The sequence below is a fragment of the Pteronotus mesoamericanus genome, unplaced genomic scaffold (assembly GCF_021234165.1).
Source record: "Pteronotus mesoamericanus isolate MK-2021 breed Mesoamerican mustached bat unplaced genomic scaffold, CSHL_Meso_final contig_25, whole genome shotgun sequence".
NCBI lineage: Eukaryota > Metazoa > Chordata > Mammalia > Chiroptera > Mormoopidae > Pteronotus > Pteronotus mesoamericanus.
The window spans coordinates 35,106,307-35,129,672 of NW_026555105.1; the positions used below are offsets into that span (position 1 = coordinate 35,106,307).

The window sequence follows — 23,366 nt, forward strand, 5'->3', positions numbered from 1 at the left end:
GCTCCACAAAGGGCTCAGCTAAGAAGAAATTTGGAAATCACAGGTTTTATCCAATTTTACCTATGAGGAAAGTGAGGCTCAGAGAAGGTAAAACACTTAGAGTCACTCCGCAAACCGCAGCAGAATCAGAGCCTGAAGAAGCCAGCTTCCAGATTCCCAGTCTGGTGTTTATCTGACCAAGACCGCTTCTGAGAACACCTTTCTGCAGCTGTACACTGGCGACTTTGGTGAATGTCATTACATCAATGTTTAATGAAGTGTTATGAGTCAATGAAAATAGATAAGGAATTAGATGAAGTCATTATTTCGGAAAGCATGATGTAAGGAAACAGGCGCATCTCTTCCTGAAAAGCTGTATAAATTGAATAATGTCTAAGACAGATTAGGAGAGCTTCCTAGACATAATAGAAACAATAATAAAAATAACAGTAGTAATAATAGTAATAGCTATGTGTTTATCACATACCAGGCACTAGATTCAGTACTTTGTATGTGCTGATATCCCTGTGACATAAATATTATTCCCATTTTTATAGATAGGAAAATTAAGCACAAGCTCATGAGGAAGGTGACCAACTGTCCTGGCTTGCCTAGCACTACCGGGTTTCCCAGAGCAGGGAACTTTCAATGCTGAATGCAGGAACATGCTGGGCCACCTGAGATAGCTGGCACCATGCTTGTGGGGGCCAATGAGTGATGGCAACGTGCATATCTGCCTGACTCGCCAACTACCACTTCCTTCTATGGGATAACTTCTCTCCATGTACTGCTACACAGCTGAGACTTTCACATACTGGTGTAAAGAAGGGTGTGACCAATATCTTACAAAATATGCACATACGGCTTCTTCTCCTTTCACACACACATGCAAAGAAAAGCACTGCATAGCTTCAAATCTCCATTCCTCAAGATGAGTAAAGAAGGGACACTTACCTTGACCTGAAACTCGAAATGCTCATCCTTTCCTTGCCCGCAGAGAACATAGCGTGGAATGCTAATTTTAATTGGGTCCTTCAGGTCATCTGGATTTGCTCCCAAAGAGCGAGAAACCATCCGCTATCAAAGGCACATCAGATGGGAAGAACAAAGAGAACCAGTATCACTCAATAGCAAATACCCTGCTTGAGCAGGCAGGAGAAAATGTGTTTCAAGTAGAGAAAAGCGCATCAAACCAGTAGAGTTTATTTAGAAAAATGATGATTGCCTTTGAAAGAAAAATGCTAAATCTCTCTCATAACAAAAGACCAGTTTTTTAGGTATACTGTTCCCAGGAGTTAGGGCAAAAGAACTTCAGAACGTTGTTTGGCTTTGAAGTTCCTTCCAGTTTATAAGAACAAGTGAAGAAAGGGACAGATTACATATCCTGACTTTTAAAAAAAAATCAGTCTAAACCAGACTCCTTTCTGAAAAGTCTTGATCATCTGACTTCTTTTTTCTTCACAGACTATCAGATTGCTGTACATAATGCTCCAAAAGCTGGAAATTTTATTCAAACTTACTTCATTTTTAACTTCTAGGCATTTTTGTAAGCCAGTGTAGCATAGAAAGCTCTTTAAACCACAATTAAAACAAATCCCAGGTATTTTCTTTAGGCTCCATTTGATTAATAATCTACTTGGCTCTGACAAATATTTATGGTCTGGATAGTGGGAAGCCAGAGGGTTTGAGGAAGAAGCATTATAAAAAAAATAAATAAATCTTCAAAATGAATTCTCTTGAGTGTGAATGGGAGGAAATCTCTGAACAATCCTTATCATTTGCACTAACCTGGGGCTTTAGAAAACATAAGAAAATCTTTTTTAAGTAATAGCAGTAATAATTGTAATCATAATTATAGTTGTATTTATGAATACTTACTATACACCAAGAACTTCAGTTAATAGTTTATATGCACTATTGCATTTAATCCTCACAATACCCTATGAGGTATTAACCTTAGTTAACCTTATGTATCAGATGAGAACCTAAGACTGAAAGTTTAAGTAACTTGATAGAGGTAAGTGGTAAAGCCAGCATTTGAACTCAGGTGAACCTAGAGCTCAACTAACATAACCACTATGCCATGTTGCTCTAGCAAAAATTTAAATTAATTTCAACCATCTCAGATACATTGAGCTAAAGAACACTTCAATATATGAAGAATTTAAAACTCCACGGCTATGCAGTATTACTCACTATGACTACAAAAAAACACAAAGCAAAAAACACAGTGGGCAGTACACTCCCTTTCTCTCAAAGAGAAAGCATTCCTGGATCCTGGGATCCTCAGCCAGGTGTAACACAGCAGGTCTAACCTAGCGGGGGGGGGGGGGTGTGTGTGTGTGTGTGTGTGTGTGTGTGTGTGTGTGTCAGAGAGACAGAGAGAGAGAGAGAGACAGAGAGAGAGACAGAGAGAGATAAAGCGTGCCCACGAGGGAGTGAAAGCTCTGATTTCTGGGTGAAACAGAGGCGTATAATTTGTCTCAGATTACTGCTTTCATCTAGCTGATGGTATAAAGATTTTGGCATAATATGACATTACCAAAGCCTTTCAGAGTATCTTAATTTTTCCCTGCATAGCTTGCCACTCAAAATAAAAACCATTAATTTTATCACAATGGTACACCTATTTAGCTGTCCCTGATGTCAAACCCATGTATAAATTCTTAAAAATCGAGTTTCTCAACATGTGCATTGCCAAAAACCTTTCAATTCACTGATAGTATATTTCAAAATTACTTTAAGTAAAAGTGAAAAGGCAGAGAAATAATTTAGTGGTTTTACTTCTTTTCAAAGAACACATTTAGCGTTAAGAAATGTTTTTGACCTGCAAATTCCATTAAGTTCTTGCTCTCCTGTCTAAGCTCTGAAATCTTCTATGTCATGCGTAATAACTGTATTTTTCAAGGAGGAACATAACCTCTTTTTTAAATCGGACACAATCACTTGGGAATTCAACATGTTGCATGTGCATGTGCCATGTGCATGTGTGGGCTGGGTGTTGGATTGTGGTAGGGAGCACACTGTAATTTGGAACAACTTTCAGCAGAAAAGAATGCTGCCAAAGAGATTTTAAGCCACAACTAGCTACTGATATTACCAGTTGAGAATTAAAGACCACTTGCTTTAACTTAGGAGGAATGTGGATCCTCCCCACTGACTAGACCAAAGGCCAACACTGTAGCTGGTCTGATGAGGAGCCAAATGTAGTTACAGGCTCTTTTCCTAAGAGATGAGAATAAGAAAAAGGAAGAAGAAAAAACGCAAATAAGTAAATATATTTCCTTCATCCAACAAGGAACAGTGTATTACAAAGTGTTTTATGGGTCCTCAGAAAAGTTGTGGGTAATGGTATCAATAAGGGTAACACACTTGGTATTGAAACTCTGCTTCCCTGAAGCAAACACAGAAAATGGACGTGGGATTCCATACATTGTTGAGTTCAAAGGCTCAGAATCAAGTCCCAGCCGGAGTACCTGGGCTCTGTGCAATGACACTCTCCTATCCCCTCTGTACCTTTTTCATTGTGTCTATGGAAAGGGGCGTATTTACCAAATCCCAATTAGATGGCAGGAACCCAAATATGAACAAGGCAGTGTCCTGCCCTGGGGCACTTCTGGGTAGAGGAAGACTCTGACAAGTAAACTGATCATTACAGCAAGATTAGAAATTTGTGATGGGGACCCTGAGAAAAACCATAAGCATGTGCACTGCTATTAAATATCATGAATTTTACTGAAGAAGAACTTCAGTCCAAACAGCCCAGGTACACTGTTAACTAAGCAATGGAGAATAAACTTTATTTTTCTAATTGCCTTTCCTCAAATGAACCCTAGGATACACAATCAACATTGGTGTCTTTTATTGAGCACCAACTACATGCTACGCGGAGAACCAGATCCTGGGTATACAAAGTAACTTTTGTACTCACGCAGAAATAAGGGGTGTGTGTGTGTGTGTGTGTGTGTGTGTGTGTGTGTGTGTGTGTGTGTGTGTGTGTGTGTGTGTGTAGAATTCCTAAAACCATTAGTTTTCTCTTCAATTACATCAAGTTTTGAACAAAAATTTGGTTTTTCCACTGTAGATGGATTACATTCTAAAGTTAGTGAATGCTATCTTAACTTTTTATAAGTCAATTGTCAAAGTGAGATAAGACTGTAACTGATGGTCTGGTTTTTTTAAGACTAGAAAGTTCTACTAGACTGTATAATTGTGAAGTCAAACCCTAATGTAAAGAAAGTTGTGTGAAGCTCAGGCTTATAGATCCTTTAAAGAAAAAAATTCTGCGTAGTTGTGGCCAAGCGGTTAAGGTAATGGGCTAGGAAAAATCCCTGCCTTCAATAACTGGGTATATACATTAAGTAGAAACCAGTTATCTGGGAGGAACTGGATCTTACAATATTTATGCAGTTTGCCTATACCTAGGACCTCTCTTTCCATACCAGCATCTACACATGTAGCTCAAGAAATGCTTCTAGGTAGCCTAAAAGAGACATTGCCCCAGTCAGGATCTTACAGTGAAGTGTAACACAAAACCTTTTGCTGAGATGAAACACCTCTCTCTTCATAATCTTACATGCTGGAGACAAGAAATACCGTCAGAGTCCTCTGCTATCATTCATGGCCACAGTTTGCTTCAATCTCACTGATTTCAAAGTAACTAAATATTAAGTGTAGTGAAATGACAAACTGCAGAAATAAATAACTGAGAAATAAAGCTAGAGATCTGAAGGCATTAGAGTAAAAGTATAAATAAACAAAAGAAAAATCAAACAAGTATGTGTTTGTATCTAATCACTGCTGTAACATAAGTTTTGGAAATTACTCTTTGAAGTCAATTGCATGAGGGATGTAGATCTCAGGATACAGTGTGAAAGGCTCCCCGCCGTTTCGTAAACCATGCTTATGTTGGGCAGGAAAGAAAACTAACAACTGTCTCCTAAATTTATGTTTATTTGAAAGTTAACTATATCTTGAATATCTTGAGTTTTATACTAGACAAATGTGCTGTATCACATTTTTCCCGTTATTTATAGGAGCTTTTAAACTTCTATGTAATTATTTATTTTGGAATCAGTCACAGTTTCCCTACATGCAAAGAAGAGTCTTAGACCTGAAGATACGCTGGCGACACATTGTAGAGGGAGCAAAGGAACATAAAAGGCTGTATGTTCAGAAGCATGTCTGAGAGCAGATCTGGCAAAGAGAACCATGCAGCACACTTCTGGGAATTTTAAATGAACTGTGGAGTGGTTCTATTTAGAAATGAAAGGTCAAGGAAAAGCACATAATTAATAATTTGGATTACATTTCTATACACAAGAATAATCATCATTTAAGATACAAAGAAATATCTTTCAGAAGCTTTAAAAAAAATAATGTTCTGTGTCCATAAATGGGCTATTTTTCAGTTGTTGGGGAAACACTATAGTTGGGTCCTCAGGCAAAAGAAGCAGGCAGAACACAGGTTACATTTTAAATATCCAGATTAGAATCTTCTTTTCCTACATAGGCTGTCTCCTTCAAAAAGGAAAGATTAAGAAAATTAGTAAGAAGTAGTTTTAATATCCACTCGGATTATTGTCAGCAGTGCAGAGGGCATGGAACGGACCAGTTCTCTGGGGAATCAGCAGCATTTCTCCCTGAACACTCTAATTGTATACCAGAAGGTTGAATTCAGTATATGCTTTGACCATGTCAAGGTCAGACCTAAAAACTGCTGCCTGATAACCTAGAGCCAAATATCCAAGCTTTGCTTCTAAAATACAGGTTTTTATCAGACTTAACAAAGTTATTAATTCTTCTTTCTCTTTGTTCTCAGCATAGCACATATTTTGAATCCTTCCTGTTTTCAACCCCACACCACAGTTACAGTTCTAATTACAGCTACAGGTATCAAGTACCCACTATGCTGCAGCAGCTTGAAAACTGGCCTGGGGCAGATACACTAAGGATCTGCACATTCTCAAATATAAGCAAAGAAAGAGGAAATAAAGGTAGCTTGTTTGAACAGGTGCAGATTATGAATATGGCAATGGGGAAGATGTTTATACTTATCTTTGGAAGACGAAGCCTGCCTATGCCACGATGGAACCTTGTGCTAATACCAAACTATTTTGAAGGCTTAGTAGATAAGACTGATAGGGATTTCGTGACATTTGGCCACACATGCTACAGGTACACTCTGAATATCCCTTTCAAGGTGAGGACTTAGCAGCAGCAGCCCGGCAAGAAGAAATAATGTTAACCTTAGCTTGTTTTGAAGTAAGTTTAGAATACTCATAGCAAGAAACAGAAATAAGGATTTTCAAATAGGGAGAAATTTCTTTAATTTCTTTAATTAAGGAGTATACACACACACACACACACACACACACACACATATAAACAAAAGTAAGGGTTTTCAGACATAGGGATATATACACACACACACACAGAGAAACAAAAGATATACGTGTGTGTGTATACATACATACACACAGAAATAAAGGTTTTTAAATAAGGAGTATTTCTTTAATATATTTTACTTTACTAAACTTTACTTTAATAAGTTAAGTATATTTAATGTACTTTAAGGATAAATTACCAGAAAATGGTACCATGTTGGACATAGATGCTTGTGGAATATCTTATTTATCCTAGTGGGTTTTGGGTAAATCCAAAAGGTTGGATAACATTTCTAATCCATGATCCTTATCAGACTAGATTATTTCATCCACATAGATCTGAGTTGATCACCAATGTTTGAGGATTTGGAAATAGTGGATTTCTGATGAATGTTTCAATTTGAAACTATTAAAATTATTTCCATCTATCTCTAGATTGCCAGACTAGTCCCTTTAATGGTCATTGTTTCCAGATAGGTCATCATTAACTGGATAATTTAAAATAGATTAAATAATGGGTCGAGAATGACTGAGAACTTGGAGACAATTGCTGCGTGGCTCTCATTACCAAATGCAATGATAGAGAGTATAGAACCACTACGAGGGAAAAATCAAGTGTTCTCCCTTCTAGTTCTACAATGTCCTTCATTAACCATGAAAAGTACTACTCACTGATTTTTGCTGAGATTTAGTTTTGGTTCAAACTGTGCTGAAGTCTAAAGTTCAGAGAAATGAAAGTGGGGAGTGGGGACTCTCTTCATCAGGTTTCTGTAGAGCATACTGTTGTGTAAGAAACAACAATGACCGTATAAGATTATCTGTATTCATGCTATGACTGTATCCAGAGTTTTCTTCCATAGGAGTTAAAATGCAGAGATCAGGGGGAAAAAAAAAGAATGAGGTCCATACAAGGAAACATGGAATTGTGAAGAAACTTTTAAAGCAATTCTTGAAGGAAAAAAGACTCATAAAAGGAATAATCTTTACTGTCTAGAAATTCCAAGGAAAAAAAAACTTACAAGTCAGAAAAGAATCAACATTTCTTCCAAATATCTGTTCCTAGTATAGTCATTTTTACTTTAAAAAATCAATAAAAAAATTACCAAAGTCAAGAATAACCATCATTAGAAGGTGATTTTGGCATTGTGGAAAGACTATATATATTATGGAGTAGGATCTGAGTTTAAGTTCCAAACCCCAGTCAAGTGGCCCTTTCTGAGTTAAATTCCCAAGTATGAAATGGGGATGAGGGTAACAATTTTCTATCCCAGGAGGATCACTGTGGGTCCTGAGGAACAATACATGAGAAAGAACTGTACACTGTAAATCACAATATAAAGGGTGTTGGGGTTATTATTGCTATAATCTACTGCATCTTCAGCAACATAAGATTTTAACCAGATTTTTTTTTTTTAAAGCAGGAAAAATGATTTACAATGAATCTCTTTCCTCCCCACCAACTGGATTATTCAGTTCCATTCCTTATAAAGGCTTTACAAAATTACAAGGGTGCATCCTTAACAAGAGATTGGGTGGTGGTGGTTTGGAAACTGTTGTGTAAGGAACAGCAGAGGGACTGGGGGTGAACAAACCTTTCTGTTCTGCTATAGACTGAGTGTCATGGACAGACCCTGAAGATGGAGATCACAATAAGGAAGATTATGGCAAGAATGGTCTAACAACGACAGCAGTTCCCAATGAATAAACCACTTCAGTGGTAAAGAGTGGTAGAGCCCACCCATGGTCAAGTCAAGCAAGGACTGAATTGAAATGCAAGTTGAACTAGGTAACTTTATATGTCCTATAACATATGTCCTTCCTATGACTGCCTATTTCTGTTAGGGAAAAGTCTTAAAGACTTATCTGAATTTTTATCTTCAATAGCCTTGGGAACCTTGACACAATACACCTGTGGTAGAATGAATTATTGGCCCCAATTTTTCTCTCCCTTGTAGTAACAGCATATAGCCTTAGTCATGCCATGGCTTCTTGGTAAATGAGTCCTTTGACCCTGGACTCAGTTACACGACTTGTGTTAGACAATGTGGCATTAGTAGACATGAGGCATGTTGCCCTTTTCTTCTTCTGTTCCCATCATCATGGCCACTCCCCCTTTAGCACAGACCCCAAAATGAGTGGAGCAGACCAACCCTTGTTGATCTCAGATGACCTATAGCTTATAGCAGAGCTGCCTCACCCACTTTGTAAACCATCAGTGAGAAATAAAGATAAGTTTTTTGTATGTCACTGAAATTTTGGGGGTTATTTGGCAGTAGCTGACTGATATAACATGTGTTACAAAATATATTTTAAGGAATGATTCAGAATTGTCCAAGTTTCATACTGGAGTCTATGTAAGTAAATTAAAATGACCTCATTAGAAACTGGTCACCAGTGAGACCGCTTGACCATCAAAGAAGCATTAATAAAAGTGTTCTAAACTATTTATCATTCAAAACATTAAATCATCTAGGAAAAGAAATGTAAATAAAAATTATCATAATTACTATTGCTGGAAGGCATAAGTGTTCGCTCCAAAGGATGCACATGCATTTTTTAAAGTAATGAGAACAGAGAGACAAACTGTTTTGAAATGTTTTTCAACAAAGCCTAAATACATTCATCCTACCCACCACAAGTCTGCAAAACAGGCAGCTGTGAGCAAAATGGATTTTAATCAAATTCAGATGAAATCACTGTTTTAAAAGTATGCAGAGAGGTTTTATGCAGAATGCATTAACAAGCTCCACAATGTATATGTTTATCCTTATATTACAATACAAAATGCCACATAAAGTACGCATAAGCCTCTTTTTTCCCTGATGCAGGAACTCACTAGAGTGGAGATATCATGTTAAGCTGGATGCTGAGACTCATACCTGCCCTACTAAAGTAGCGCCATGGACTCAGAGTTGAAAAATGAGCTGGTTGGGCCAGAGGGAGGCTTCAGGATTGAAGCCACAGTGGATAATGTCACAGACACTACTCCATTGGCCTCTACAGGCATTATGACAACTTTAATACTTACTTCATGGACAGTAAATCAAATTCTCATATCAAAAACTACATTTGATCTCAAGGTAAAAAGTGTGTTTAGGTCAGAGAAGTGACATGTAAAATGTAAATGCTGGAGGCTGCTTTTATGTAGTGACTCCCAATGTAATCCTCATTGTTGTCTACTTGGATCATAAAGCAGACTGAGAAGTTACAATGAACCATATGATTTTTATTCAGTTCTTGTATTTGCTGCATGCTCCATGTATGAACAATATTAAAGACCATAATTTATCACACAATGGAATGACACTTTTTAACCTATGAGGATAAGAATGTCTGTTTAATATTTATCATTCTTTACTAAATTTTGTACTACTTATGTATTGTTTCCTTTTCAACCACAGCGTCCCTCTGTAGGCATTTTAAATTCCACTCCCCCTGCTCTTTATGATCATGAAGAGAAAGTACTCAATGGGACAATTTTTTAAAAAGCTGAAAAAAGTGAAACATATGAAAATGAACTAGGTGAAATATTATTAAGATATTAGAAAACTACCATGGTTTACTTTTGATGATTTTTTTCATGGTCGAAGATCTATCCCCCAAGGAGGTGACAAATTTTAATGATGTGCTTATTATAGACTTGAAAGCGCCCCTGTACAAGGCAACAGGGTGTGCACATCCTGTGTGCAGGGGGCAGGGATGGAAATAATAAAAACAGGTTCCACCTAAAAGCATTTGAATTCTAGTGCCTCAAAAAGTGTCCACTTGGCTACTGCAAACAAGGCTGTAGCCACCAGGCTACATGGATCCTCATGTCCAGTTTATTGCCTTTTCCTGTTCACTTCCCCAGAACCTGAGTAGAGGAAAATTAATGAGGAAAATGTAGCTTTTTGTTAGCTCAGACAGGAGAAAAAGGGAAGATCTGCATTTCTTGGCCAAAGAGAGATGGTAAGTTTCTGGATGGGTTAAGCTTTGACACTGTCCCTGTGATCAATTAGGAACAGAAATGAAGAGGGGGCAGGCTACGACATTCACATTGCCTGTTATCCCAAGATCTGACCAGAAGAGAAAATGTCCCCTCCATGCCATGGGTAATATATGAATGGCTTAACGGAATAGGTGACTTGCTCAATTACGTATGTCATTCCACAAGTAGCCACCGCCGTCAGCTTGGCATGATCCTGGCTGGAAGAGGGTACAGAGTAGATGGAGCAATGGAGACGTCTTCTGCCTCCTTCCTTCTAAGACTTGGGAATACAGTAGAACACACAAACTTGAGAAACAGGAGCACACTGCTAAAGCTACACAGGGTCAGATGACATAAAAAGTAGCCACAAAACATGCAACCTGATTCCTTATTGAAATGTGAACAGAGGTGAATAAAAGGTTCAGAGGAAAGGGAAATTCTGAAGAGACTAGTTTTAAGCCTCTAACAGAGGAGGTGGGAAACTGACTATTGGGTGGTACTTCTGAGGAGAGAAGACCTATCTGAGGCTGACATGGGTGCAAATTCATCTCAGAAGGGAGGTGAGCACACTGGCTAGCTCAGGCCAGCAGACACTTGGTCAGAGGTTATGAGTGCTGGGTTGGGTGAAAGACAAGAGGGAGGACAGGCAGGGAAAAGTGCTGATTGCCTTTTGAGGTGACCCTGTATCTGATAAGACAACATAAAGAAGCTGTCAGAAAAAAGATGTGGAGATGAAAAGCCTTTCTAGGACAGAAATACAAGAGCTCAGAGAAAGAATTGGTATGTGGGGGCACGTTGCATAGGAGGAAGGTAGTCAAAAATAAACCAACAGGTAAGAAGCTGAGATCACAAAGGTTGGAGAGGAATAGTCACAAAGTCTGAAAGAAGAAAGGAAAAGGCAATTAACTGAGAAGCCGGGCATGTGGTATCTTCATTCTACCTATTATAGTGAGGGGAGGGCATCTGAAATCCCTGGTCCTTTGGGAAGCTGGATGTATCACTAATGTGCTTTGTTACAGAGCCTCCCTAGTCACAGCTAAAACAGAGGATGTCAGTGAAGGTCACTGCCAGATGGGGCATTTTTTCAGGCAGCACAAATCAGTCTGCCAGAATCCAGCAGGCAAAGACAGGCTCTAACCCACACTATAAGTCAACACAAAACCAAACACAATCAGAAATGCTTTAATCACTTCACAAATAATAAGGCGGACCCAGATTTACAAGGCTAAGGTTCAAGAAAATAAAGCAAGGTAGTGATAAGGACAGTTTGTAAGTACTCTGGTATGCCCTACTTTTATTTTACTGTAGATATTTAATGTGTTTGCACCTTTCATTTTAGAGGTCTGCATTTTTCCAGTTTCAAACCAATTTGTTAACGGAGATACTCAAAGTCCTTGACTGCTTTTCTAACATTCACTTTATTGTAGATCTCAAAACATATGCAATGTTTTCACAAGTCTCCTTCCTAGAGCCCTATCAAATGTGAGATTAGCCACACAGCCTCATCCTGAGAGTTGAGCGTCAGCTTCCAGACCTCAGGGGCTGCATTCCGACCGCCCTGCAGACACAACGGCCTAATGGATTGCTGGACATCCTGGGCTTCCCGAGTGTGCTCAGACAGACTATTTCTTGAATCTGATGGAACCTCCAGTTTTTGAAAGAAGACAAGTTGGACTGCTGGTGATCTTTTCTTCTCTGGAACAACAATGCACCTGAATTCACTTAAAGCACGAAATTTGATGACATCAAATTTTGTTCGTGGAGGAGGCGTGTTTGGAGACCAAACGTGTGGATAGATTTCCCTTACAAGGGCAATGTGGGTGTTCAAAAGGACCAGTGACTGACAGGCGTCTTGGCCAGAATCATCTTCAACTCTGACGGTCGTGTAAAGCAGTAACTGAACCTCTGCCAGAGATGGGATGCTGACTTCCATATTTCCATGAAGAAAGTATATCATGTCAACCATGGTGTTCAGGAATTTGGATGACAACCGAACTCCATTCGACAATACTAAATCAGGGATTTCTGCTTTGCAGTCAAGAGAGAGCTGTACCAGATCTTGCTGGAGCAAAGGATGACTAGCGCAGGCAGCGGCATCAGACTCGGGCACCAGAACATGGAGAAGGTCACGGCATATTTGTTGACAGAGGTCTTTGTTGTAACTAAATACAGTGAGCAGGAGACTCTCTGCAGAGCCCAGGAATTGAATGCTCTGCCCACCAAAGCCAATTTTAATCTCCTGTAGTTCAGAGAGAGGTAGAGCATGAAAAACACCCATGGAGCCCAGGGGGTTATCTGACAGAACCAAAGCATATAATGCGGAAGGAAGCAGAAGCAAACACGCTGGCTGGGGGTCAGGCTCTGTGCAGTTGGCAACAGCAAGCCAGTAAATGCCTCTGACTTCATGCACGCCACCCAAAAGTCCTGGTAGGAAACAAGCCATATGCTCAAGGAAGTCTTTCACAGGGCACTCCTGAAGTTCCATCATTTGATCTGGGAATTGCACAAGGGTCTGCTTAAATGTAGAAATACTTCCAGCATCTTCACTTTGGAGGTGGACAACTGAGCTCAGTGAGGAACTTGGTACCTCTGCAGCTGTAGGGCCTGGGGCTCTATAAGGCACCTCTGCTCTTCTGCTGGCCTCTGCCTCCTGGCTGTTGCTGCTGCCAACCTGCTCTTCTTTAGGAAAAAAATGAGATTCTGATGATACCCAGTGTGACTTCAAGGGCATGTCCAGGGGTAAGTGTTTCACAAATGGCAGTCTTCTGATAAATGTTTTTACTTGGGAGGTGAGCCCACTGGGGTCCCAGAGGCTCCTCACGTGCCTGGCTTGGCTGATCACCTTTGTGCCAGCCTGTAGCAGGTGACTGCTAGTATCTTTATAGAGGTTTGAGAATCTGTGGTAAAAATATCCCAAACCATTATTTCCTTCTGTCCTGATATTTATCAGTGACTCTGGAAAGCTAAGATTTGTAGAAGCTAAATCTTTCCCAGTGTGCTGCTTGCTACAAAACTTTGAGGCTGGTGAATTTTGAAAAATGCTGCCAGATACACTCTCCTCACTAGAAACACTTTCAGAGAGGATATAGCAAAGTAGCTTACTTTGCCTGGTATGTTTGTTTCCACTGTTTATAGACACTTCTTGGCATGTGTGTTGCAGCGAAGTCCAGCTGGACTCGATTCCCAAGCTGTGTTCATCTTTATGAGTCATTGTCTCACTGAAATTTTCTGACTTAACCTGAAAATGTTTTGCATTGCTGGTGCTGTTTTCATTAAGAAGAGGGATTTTGGATAGACTGAGATATTTTGACTGAAAATCACCCATATACTCAGGACAACTATATTTGCAACCACTGTCCTGCAGCACCTCAGGCACTGAGGGCCGATCCCTTCGCTGGTGGCTTCTCTCTCCTGACGAAGGAGGAAAAGCTGTAGGGCCTGAGATGCTCCCAGTCACAGGGTCTCGCTGGTGGTTGTTCTGATACACCTCCCTCCTCTCCTCTCTGCTGGGCGTGTCAGTGACATCTTTGGGCAGCAGCGGGGCAAGACATCCTTTCTGTTCAAGATGTCAAAAACAGTTGAAATGGCAATGTAGGAGCAGCTTTTGTGATTCTTTTGCAAATGAAGATTTTGGCAGTCATTGGTTTCATTGTGTGGACTGATTCAGAGGTTAAATCAAAAGCCTAAGCCATTTGTATTGATTGATACATGATTTAAAAGTATATGATTGGATTCAAAGATAGACCCTCAATTTCCGTATTATATATTTTATAAATTGCAAGTGTTTTTACAGAAATACCTTCTACAGAATTGATCCACAGTATCCATTTCTTGGTCTAAAATTTCATTCACTCTAAAATAAACCTTAAGACCTTTAGGTCAGTTTTCAAAAGGTCAAACTGTAAAAATGAATCCGTAACCGTATGTCCAAAATGTAAAAGTAATCAGGGCATACTTAATGAAGTATGACCAAGAGAAATTGACAAGTATTGCAACCTGAGTCATACTTCTCTCGCCTTTTGTTTTATGACATCTGTTAATTTTATCTGGTTAGATTGCCATTACCGTATCTACAAACAAGCACCATGAAAGGCCAGGCACTACGGATACAAAGAAATGAAAGGCAACATCTTGCTCTTCACAAGAGTACTGGCTAAAGAGATGGATGTCCAGAGGAAGATGTCATTACTGGATGACTGGAAGGAGGACAAGGCAGTCGCCAAAGTCAGGTAAGCCTACTGTGGAGCAACCCCTCTTTCATCTCTCACTAGAATTTGTGAACTTTACCTGTAAGATTTATATCACCTTATTACTTTTTAAATTTAGGAATGTATGGGAAGGACAAGACCCTCAGTGGAGAAAAATAAAAGTAAACCCTCACAAATCATATGCCCAAATAAACCTTGGTTTGACAGTCCACCAGAGAAATAAGCTAATCGGCCAAGAATTATTCCCTTTGTACTACTGCCAACTCAGTCTATAAAATAAGCAGGGTTTTAAAAATATCTAGAAGTACTCAGTTTCATTTCCAAATCCCATATCTGATTCTGATTATACAATTCTGCCTTTTAAATGCAAACCAAGGGAAAGGATACTGTTACCAATGAAAAACTGGGCAAAGAGCCTCCACCACTGCTACATGCCATTCAAATAAAGTCAAAGCAGTTTTCGACCCGCAGGATTCCATTTAATTTTTAGTCCATATAAAAACTTGCCTTCCCTGTTAGCCATTAATCTCACTGGGACTTCAAAATCCTAATTATGCAACTAAACATTAAGAAAATTTAATCACATGAGCATGCCATAATTTAAGGCGACCCTATCAATCTAAAAAATCATTACCTACCTCATATTTTAGCTTACGTTGAATGGTACCATTGTGAAGTTTCTCATTATTCTGAAAAGAAAATAAAAAGCCCTCTATATTAAATTATAGTGTGTTCACAGAGGAGGAAATAACTGATTTGATTGGAAATATTTATGGGAACAAAATTCTAAAGAAACATACTTGTCATTCAACAATGACAATCTTTCTATAGAATTTATATTCCACAGTAAACATCACTCTATTGATCCATCTGCCTGTAAGATAACTCAACCATTTTTTCTGAAACTTAAAATTGTAAGAATAACATTAAAAGCAAGACGTCCTTAAGACAATTCTTAAATTTGCAGGCTAGAAATGCAAAGCTTTTACTTAGATAAAAATCAAGTTGTTGCAAATATCTATCTTCTCAAAGGCAAAATTATACTTCTACTTGGGATAATTTATCAAGCAAATTAAATAGTTATGGAAATTGGTTGTACTTTTACTTTTATTAAATTATTGCTTACATGCAATACTATTCTGTACTAGTTCCAGGTGAGTTTGGTTGTATTTTTGGAGAAAACAAAACAAAAAAATGTGACACAGAATTTTTATTTAAAAATTTTTTTTTTCAGTTGGGATTTTATTTTTACTTTTTAAAGTCTTTATTATATTTTCTCCATTACCCGTTAGTCCCCTTATTTCCACCCCCCCAGCAATCACCACACCGTTGTCCATGTCCATGAGTCCTTTCTCCTTTTTGTTCAATCCTTTCCCATCCCCACTGGCTGTCATCCTGCTCTCCACTTATGAGTCTGTCCCCATTTTCCTTGTTCGTTCAGTTTGCTCATTAGATTCCACATGAGTGAAATAATATGGTATTTGTCGTTCTCTGACTGGCTTATTTCACTTAGCATGTTTTCCAGGTCCATCCATACTGTTGCAAAGGGTAAAACTTTCTTCTTTTTTATGGCCGAGTAGTAGTAAATCAAACAAAGTAAATAAAACATTTAAGAAACTTTATATTCACTTAAGAACTTCCCCCCAGAACTTCAAAACTTTAAAATAAGTACTTTTGAACTAATACTATTTGGGAACCGTTAGGCTCCACCCAAGCAATATTTAATTTTTCTAGAACAACTGCATCTCAATTTTCTCACTGAGACACAGTAACAAATGGTGCCACCACCACCACCAATAACATTAAAAGCTCATCTTTAAAACTAATGTGTTACTTTGATTCCTTCAGCTCACCTTCATCACAGCTGCAGATGTATCACTGTCGTTGCCAGTCACACAATGCAAAACCTGAAGACGTCTTTGGACTTCTTCTTCAATGTAAGCATTGACCCTGAGAACAATGGAGATAGGGGCACTTAAACACTTCTAACCACACAGGGCATTGGAGATACCTTTTTTACTATACTCTTCGTAACAAGAAACTTTCTCATTTGAAATGCCAAACATAACAACAGCTCTAGACCTTAAATATTCTTCTACTTTCTAAGACACCTAGTGCCATTTGTTCACTAGCTGTGTGTTTTCTCCAAATGGGAGAGAACTGGATGGGTAACAAAATCTTGAGAATAGAAGGGAGACTAAGTGATCCCCTGCTACCAGGTAGGGGAGAATCACAGATCCTGGTTTCCCAAGGCTCCCTATCCTCCAACTATGAGTCACTGACTCTGAGATCCAACACTTCATTCAAGGAGCCCTGGTTTCCTAACAGAAAACTGATAGTTATTGCTCACATCACAGGGTCATTTAAAAAGATTAAAAGTAAAAAAACAAAAACAAAAAACAAACAAGAAACAAATGTAATCTCCACAAACCTTCACTATCTCGATGAAACAATGTCTTGCATTATGCCTGCTGTCTCTTCTCTCCAACTGTGTTACCTACATCTGGGTAGGAGAGACCACATTCTGATGGTCTCCACCTTCCACAATGCTTGTCACAGGGTCAAGACAGTGGAAACCAGAGAGAGTGGACTTTTAAGGTGGTTGTCAACTGAATATTTCATACCTCATAGAATGTAGGTGAAATTGTATGAAGTACAACCATCCATGCAGAGAAACGAAGACTACAGAATTTTATTTCCATCTAAAATCCTTCTAGGGGCCTGAATGCTGAGATGGAAGTCTTACTCAAGACCTAGGCTCTCCTTCCCCTAGCCACTGATTAGCTGGACCAGTTAAAACGAACTATTTTGCATGTTTTTAATCTTACTACACTAAAAAAATCTAGTTTCACCGTTCTAAGCACATGCATAGTCCTATAAATATTGTTTGTAGTACTGACCATGGCAAAATGATTTTCTGAAATGCTGGGTAGAGAGATTAATATTTTAGGTAAGACAGCCCAGAAGAATGGAGTTTAGAGTAATAAAGTGTAGTATTTACCTTTCAGTATTGAAAATAAAATCATGTGCAACTGAACCTGAGCCAAGGCCAGACACAAATGGATTACCTGCCTGGACTTTTACTAAACTTATAAACTAGACCCATGGAATATGCAGACCTATCTGTAAAGGGCTACAGAAGCTCATGCTATTCTGAGTACATTTTGATATACAATACATAGATGGGGTTGAAAAAATAATCAAGTTTCTTACAGGCAAAGAATGATTGCGTCAATTTATCAGAGTTCTAAGCCACAGAGCAATTGACAAAGCTACCCAAGTTGAAAGTCATTTTACTATATCAACATCAGATTTATAGTTATGTTATTCATGATCATCCTGAATATACTGGTATAATTTTTGTAACAGACTTCATCTATTTGTAATCAATGACTTCCATAAATTAACTGTCAGTATAAGGTCCTTCTTGGTACAATTCAATTAACTCTATTTCTTTGTCCTTCTCAACTTGGCCTTCCATCACTCCTTTCTAGATGAGCTGGTTTTCTAGGATCTTTTAATTCTACCTTCCCACACAAACTACTCATACCAGCATTGCTTGGGTATAGCTGGGCAGTTCTCAGGTCTTTGGTGAAACTCACCCTTTAAATGAAACTCAACCCACCACTGGCCATGTAGCAGTTGATGGAGACAAAGCACATCTCAGGGTCATGAATTATTTGTCATCTTTGTCAGACCCCTCCATATGCAAATTGGCCAATATAAGGTACAGTGACTCACTGAACCACATCAGAAATGCAGGCATGACACCAGTTTAATATCCAGTACCTGGCATCCATCAGAGGAACCAGGTGAGATTTTTCAGCATTAGATGACAAGCTGGAAGAAGCAGCCTTTCCCTCCAAAGTACAAAAATGCCCCTTTTGAAAACCATCGACCTCATAGATCTTCTGCTTCAGCTGCTGGATTTCATGTTCCAACCTACAGAGATGGAAGTTACATGAATTCATTTATTAACAGTATTTTCTGAGCATCGTCACTGGTTGGGACATTGTTCTAGAAAATGTGAGGAATTTAGACAAAAACTGTGCAAAGAGATTTACCTTCTAATAGAAAAGATGCCACAAACCTAGAAGATAAGGTATAAGATGATAACGGGCCACAAAAGGGGCTCAGATCAAGTGCTGTAGGCATCCAAAAATTGGAGTTTTACCAAAAAGGGCAAAGACACTCCCATGTGCTCCAAGTAAATCCTCAGAGGTAGATAGGCAGGATTTTGAGCCCCCTAACCTGGCTTCAATAAAACAGTTGTTTACTATATATCAGATCCCATTTTAATATTTCTGTTTGACAAAAGAGATGTAAGCTTTAAAGTTTTTTTTAAAAACCATCAATCTAAGAGAACCTTCATGGAGAAGGTAGTTGTACGTTGAATCTTCAGAGGCCAGTAGGAATTTGGACCTTTGGGGATGATGGTGGAGGGTTCTCCTGGTACAGAAGGCAATATGAACACAGAAGCTAAGCCATGAAAACCAGGAATCCACTTTGGCTAAGCCAGAGAATGTAGAAAAGGGGAAAAGATGAAAGATGTAGGAAAGCAGGGGGAATGTCTCGAGAAACTCATATAAGCCATAAACCATGGCACCAAACATTTATTTCCTGTGATAAATAATACATTGAATATGAGGTCATTTGTCTGTAAGGCTATTCTTCCACTGACCCAGGCATACTTGAATCTGGGGCCATCAGACTACAGGACCAAGTTTGCCAGTGAACTTGGTCACAGGGAACACAAGATGCGTCTAGGGGCTGCAGCCCACTTGGTTTGTGAACTAGGGCAAGTTAATGAAATCTGGGTCTCAGTGTCTTCACGTATCAATTGAGATAGTTGATTAGTCTCTCTAAACTCATCCAGCTCCAAAAACCAGGTGTTCTAGCTTCAAATGCTAACATACTATAATACTGCCAGCTCTCTGATGTCACCAGCAGCAATTTCACTGCTCCATCTCAAACATGAAAGCCACTTTCTAAACTGTGGAACTGAGCTTATGGGGTCACCAAGGTTAGCTCTTGTGGGTTCCATGACAGGCAATGCCCTGCTTAACTCGGCGCTTCAGCTACTACTGATTAGCAAGTACTTACTAAGCACCAACTTGCAGGCCATACAATATTTTCAAAGGACAAGAGAATGAACATAAAGGAGTGATATTTGGGGCCAAGTGCTGGGGCTAACAACCAGGGAACAATATTAACAGAGTCTCAGAAATCATAAGGAAAATGAGCTGAATATAAGTACGTAACTGCCAATGTTTATAATTAAGATGTTGCCCAGTAGAGCTGTTCAAAGACATCCTTCAGGGCTGGGACCATGTAAAAGACTCCACAGAGCAAAGGGGTTAGAGTGAGGCCCTGAAGGCTGAGCAGGATTTATATGAAGGGTTGCAGTGCATGTGAAGAACCAGCCTGCCCAGGCAGCAGCTCTGTGTCAGCAGGCAAGAGGACAAGAGGCTAAGAGTTGGGAGGTAAGTAGACCTAGATTCAAGTTGTAGCTCTGCCACTTTCTGCTTGATACTAGTCCCCAGTGGTTATATAACCATTAAGTAGGGGGGGAAAAAGACAGAAAATGGATTAAATTTTGTTCACAAAGCAACCGACAGGCAAAACCAAGTTCAGTGCACTGCGGTCCAATCTGGTTCCACATGAATTTAATATTATACACTTGTACATTTCACAAGTGGTCAAGTCAGGCTGCATGCCCAGCCCTGGCTTAGCCATGAGAACCTGGAGAGATAATAAAACACTAAAAATGCACAGGAGCATCACAGCCAGAGCAAAGAGCTCAGATTTGTTGGCATGAATTAGGTCTTAGCAAAGTCTACTCCATCAAAACACATGATGCTAAAAGCCTCCTGTGTGTGGCTGCTAGAGGAATGCTGACATTGGGAAATCACTTCCATGGAAAGCACAATACTGCATCCGCTATAATAGAGTATTAATACTAAATGGCAGGGAGTGAAGCCGGTTGACGAGAGCCAGGGACATCAAGCTAAAAGTTCATGCTGCATTTTTACTGCGCACTGCAGGATACAAATTGAGAGCCTGCCCTCCACTACTTTAAATTTCCTGACGTGGAGTTTTGTCCAGCAATTTCATTTACATAATATACCTGCAAAAATATTCTTAAACCTCCAACCTATTTCTCTGAAGTAATAGCATTATGGTTTTTGATTGTTATTTGTTGCTGTTTTGCCTCAGGCAATTACTAGAGAGTAATTGTAAGTAGAATCCACAGTATAAGTAGATCATTTGAAAGGTGATTGTCTGGACCTTTTCAGTCTAGATGATGGATGGTGGCTCCAGCAACACCTGAGAGCAGGCCTTGCCTTGTCATTAGCATGGATCTCAGGCCTCTGCCAATGTCAAGCTGGGCTCCTATAAGCCACCTGACTAGCCTTCTGTTGCAGCCCCTAAAGAGGGGCTCTAGGTGAGAGGAATGCTGTGTTCCAGGCCTTCAACCTGGGCTTTAGTTAAGATTTCGAACAAGGGTCTGGAGCTAAGAAAACACACAGAACCCTGGGCTCGCCTTCCCCTTCCTATGAAGGTGAGGACACTGTGGCTCAGAAATGAGAGATCCTGCCCAAAGTCAGCATGGCAGAAAGGGCTGAACCAGCATTGAAGCCCCCGTGCAGGTTAACAAATCAGGTGATGTGTACACACCAGGTGGCCCTCAGTAAATGATCATCAAACACACTTAAACATATTACTGGGTTCAGAATCATGTTTGGTTGTTTCTTTTTAAATACAGAATCCTGGATCCTCCACTCAAATACATAATGTGAATCATCAGGGTGGAAGAAGTATGTTCCCTTCTGCTTCAGGTATAGAAATCAGTATCTATGAAGGCAGTTGGGGGTGATTTACTGTGGCTCGGGCCAGCCAGGGAGAAGACAGAAAGCCAAAGAGGAGGAAGGGGAGAGGGAAATAGAAGAGGGAGCTGAGTAAGTAGGAGGAAGAAAACAGGAAGGAAGGAAGGGTGGAAAGGAGGGAGGGAAGGAAGGGGCTACAAGGGGTGGGAAAGAGGGGAAGAGGGAGGGGGGAGGGAAATGGAAGTGAATGGAAGGGAGGAGACAGAACAGAACAAAGAAAGGAAAAGGAGGAAGGAATCAAGGCTGGAAGTTTTCATTCTCTTGTATTTATCAAATATTAAAACATACACATTCAGTGAGGTAATGGACAAGGGCTTTGTTTTTGTTTCTGTGTTGTTTTCAACTTTACACCAATGATTCTAAAACAAGGGTCCTAAAGAGGAAGTAAAGGATGTTTAGGGGTATTTTTCTCAGGTAAATAAGCATTTGCCTGTGTACTAGACAATATAAAAGCTAAAAGAATTACGTTAAAAAAAAAAAAGAGTAAAAGACTCGCTATGAGAGGCAAGAAATGTGAAATATACTTGGCACCAGTGCTATGCCCTGTTCTCTCCCTTGCCTCACCTCTCCCGGTCCTTCTCCAGGGCCTCCTGCTCAGCTTCCAGGCTAGCCTGCAGCCCTGACTGCTCACTGCTGCTGCTGTTCAGAGTGGCCAGCTTCTGCCTCTGCTCTTCGATCTCCAGGCCCAGGGTGGAGCGCCTCTGCAGGGCGGAATGCCTCCTCTCCAGCCGGGCCACAGCGCACTCCAGAGCTTCTCTCTGCTGCTTCTCCCTGGATTCCAAAATCTCCTTTTCCTTTTTCCTCACTTTTTCTTCCTGCCGTGCAATGTTGGCAGTGAATTCAAAGGTGGCTTGGAGCTTCTGCAGCTGGCTTGCATTGGCTTGGTACTGCGCAAGCTGTTCTTCTTTTTCTTCCATTTCTTTTTCTACTTGATAAAGAGTGTTGTCTAAGCCAAGAGGGCCTCCATCAAGGATTTCAAATGCTCTCCGCTTTTCTTCTAACAGAGTTGGCAAATGATTCTGCAGGAGGTACTGGAGCTGGCGTTCTTTATATTGCAGTCTGTACTCTGCTGGCTTTATTTTCTCTAAATCTTGAGCCACCTGGGTGACATATGTGACACTATCATCATTTTTTCCCAACAACCTAAATTCTTCTTCACGCTCCAATTTTAAACTCTCTATGATTTCCTGTTCTTCTTCAACTTCTTTCTTCAGGAGGTCCTTCTGCTGCACCAGATCCTTCTCCAGGTTGGCTAGCTTAACCAGCTGCCTCCTCTTGAACTCTAAGAAATGCAGCTGAGCCCTTTCTAGCTCCTCGCCATCATCGTCGCCCTCGGCACGGGCTTCCTTCACCCGCAAAAGGGACTCCCGGATGCCTTCCAGGTCTCTCCTCTCCTCCTCTACCCGCTGCACCTCCCCTCGCCGGAGGAGCCTAATCATCTCCTGTTTCTCCCGGAGCTGCTCTTCGAGATGGGCCACGAGCATGACCTGCTCCTTTTCTTGCTCCTCCAGCCGTTTTTTCTCCAATTCAAGCTTGGCATATTGCACATCCTTTTCCCTTTTGAGCCGGTCCAGTTCTTGAAATATCTGGATCTTCTCGGCCTTCTCGTTGTTGTTGAGTTCCTGGAGCTGCTGCAGTTCTTCTTTGACACGGAGAAAGCTCTCTTCTTCTTGTTTCCTCTTTTGCAGTTCAATTTCCTGCTGCTCCCTCAGCCTTTCTTCTTCAAACTTTTCCTTCTCTGCAAGCAGATCCTTCAGTCTGCTCTCAATGTGGAAGCTGCGGCGTTTGAGGCTCTCCTCCTGCTTGCGGATCTGGAGCTGGACGATTTCTGTTTCCTTGCGCTGACTCTCCACCTCCTGCTGCATCCGCTCCAGTTCTGCCTTATCTGATTTTTGCTTTTCCTCCATTTCTTCTATGAGTTTTCTGAAATGCAAAATGT

The 23,366-nt window shown here is 40.1% G+C and overlaps 1 protein-coding gene across 5 annotated transcripts in view; it reads right to left on the reverse strand.

The window, feature by feature from the left end:
- The window catches only part of KIF16B (kinesin family member 16B), a 301,193-nt gene that overhangs the window by 72,950 nt on the left and 204,877 nt on the right, over nt 1-23,366 (reverse strand). For 2 of the 5 annotated variants that reach the window (XM_054574081.1, XM_054574080.1), the window contains 5 exons: nt 21,992-23,350; nt 18,330-18,482; nt 16,394-16,490; nt 15,179-15,229; nt 934-1,056 (listed from right to left, as the gene is read on the reverse strand). In XM_054574081.1, the coding sequence (XP_054430056.1) occupies nt 934-1,056; nt 15,179-15,229; nt 16,394-16,490; nt 18,330-18,482; nt 21,992-23,350 (1,783 nt within the window). Of the gene's footprint in view, nt 1-933; nt 1,057-11,548; nt 13,889-15,178; nt 15,230-16,393; nt 16,491-18,329; nt 18,483-21,991; nt 23,351-23,366 lie in introns of those variants that run through there. The other 3 variants (XM_054574079.1, XM_054574078.1, XM_054574082.1) reach the window with 2 other exon arrangements.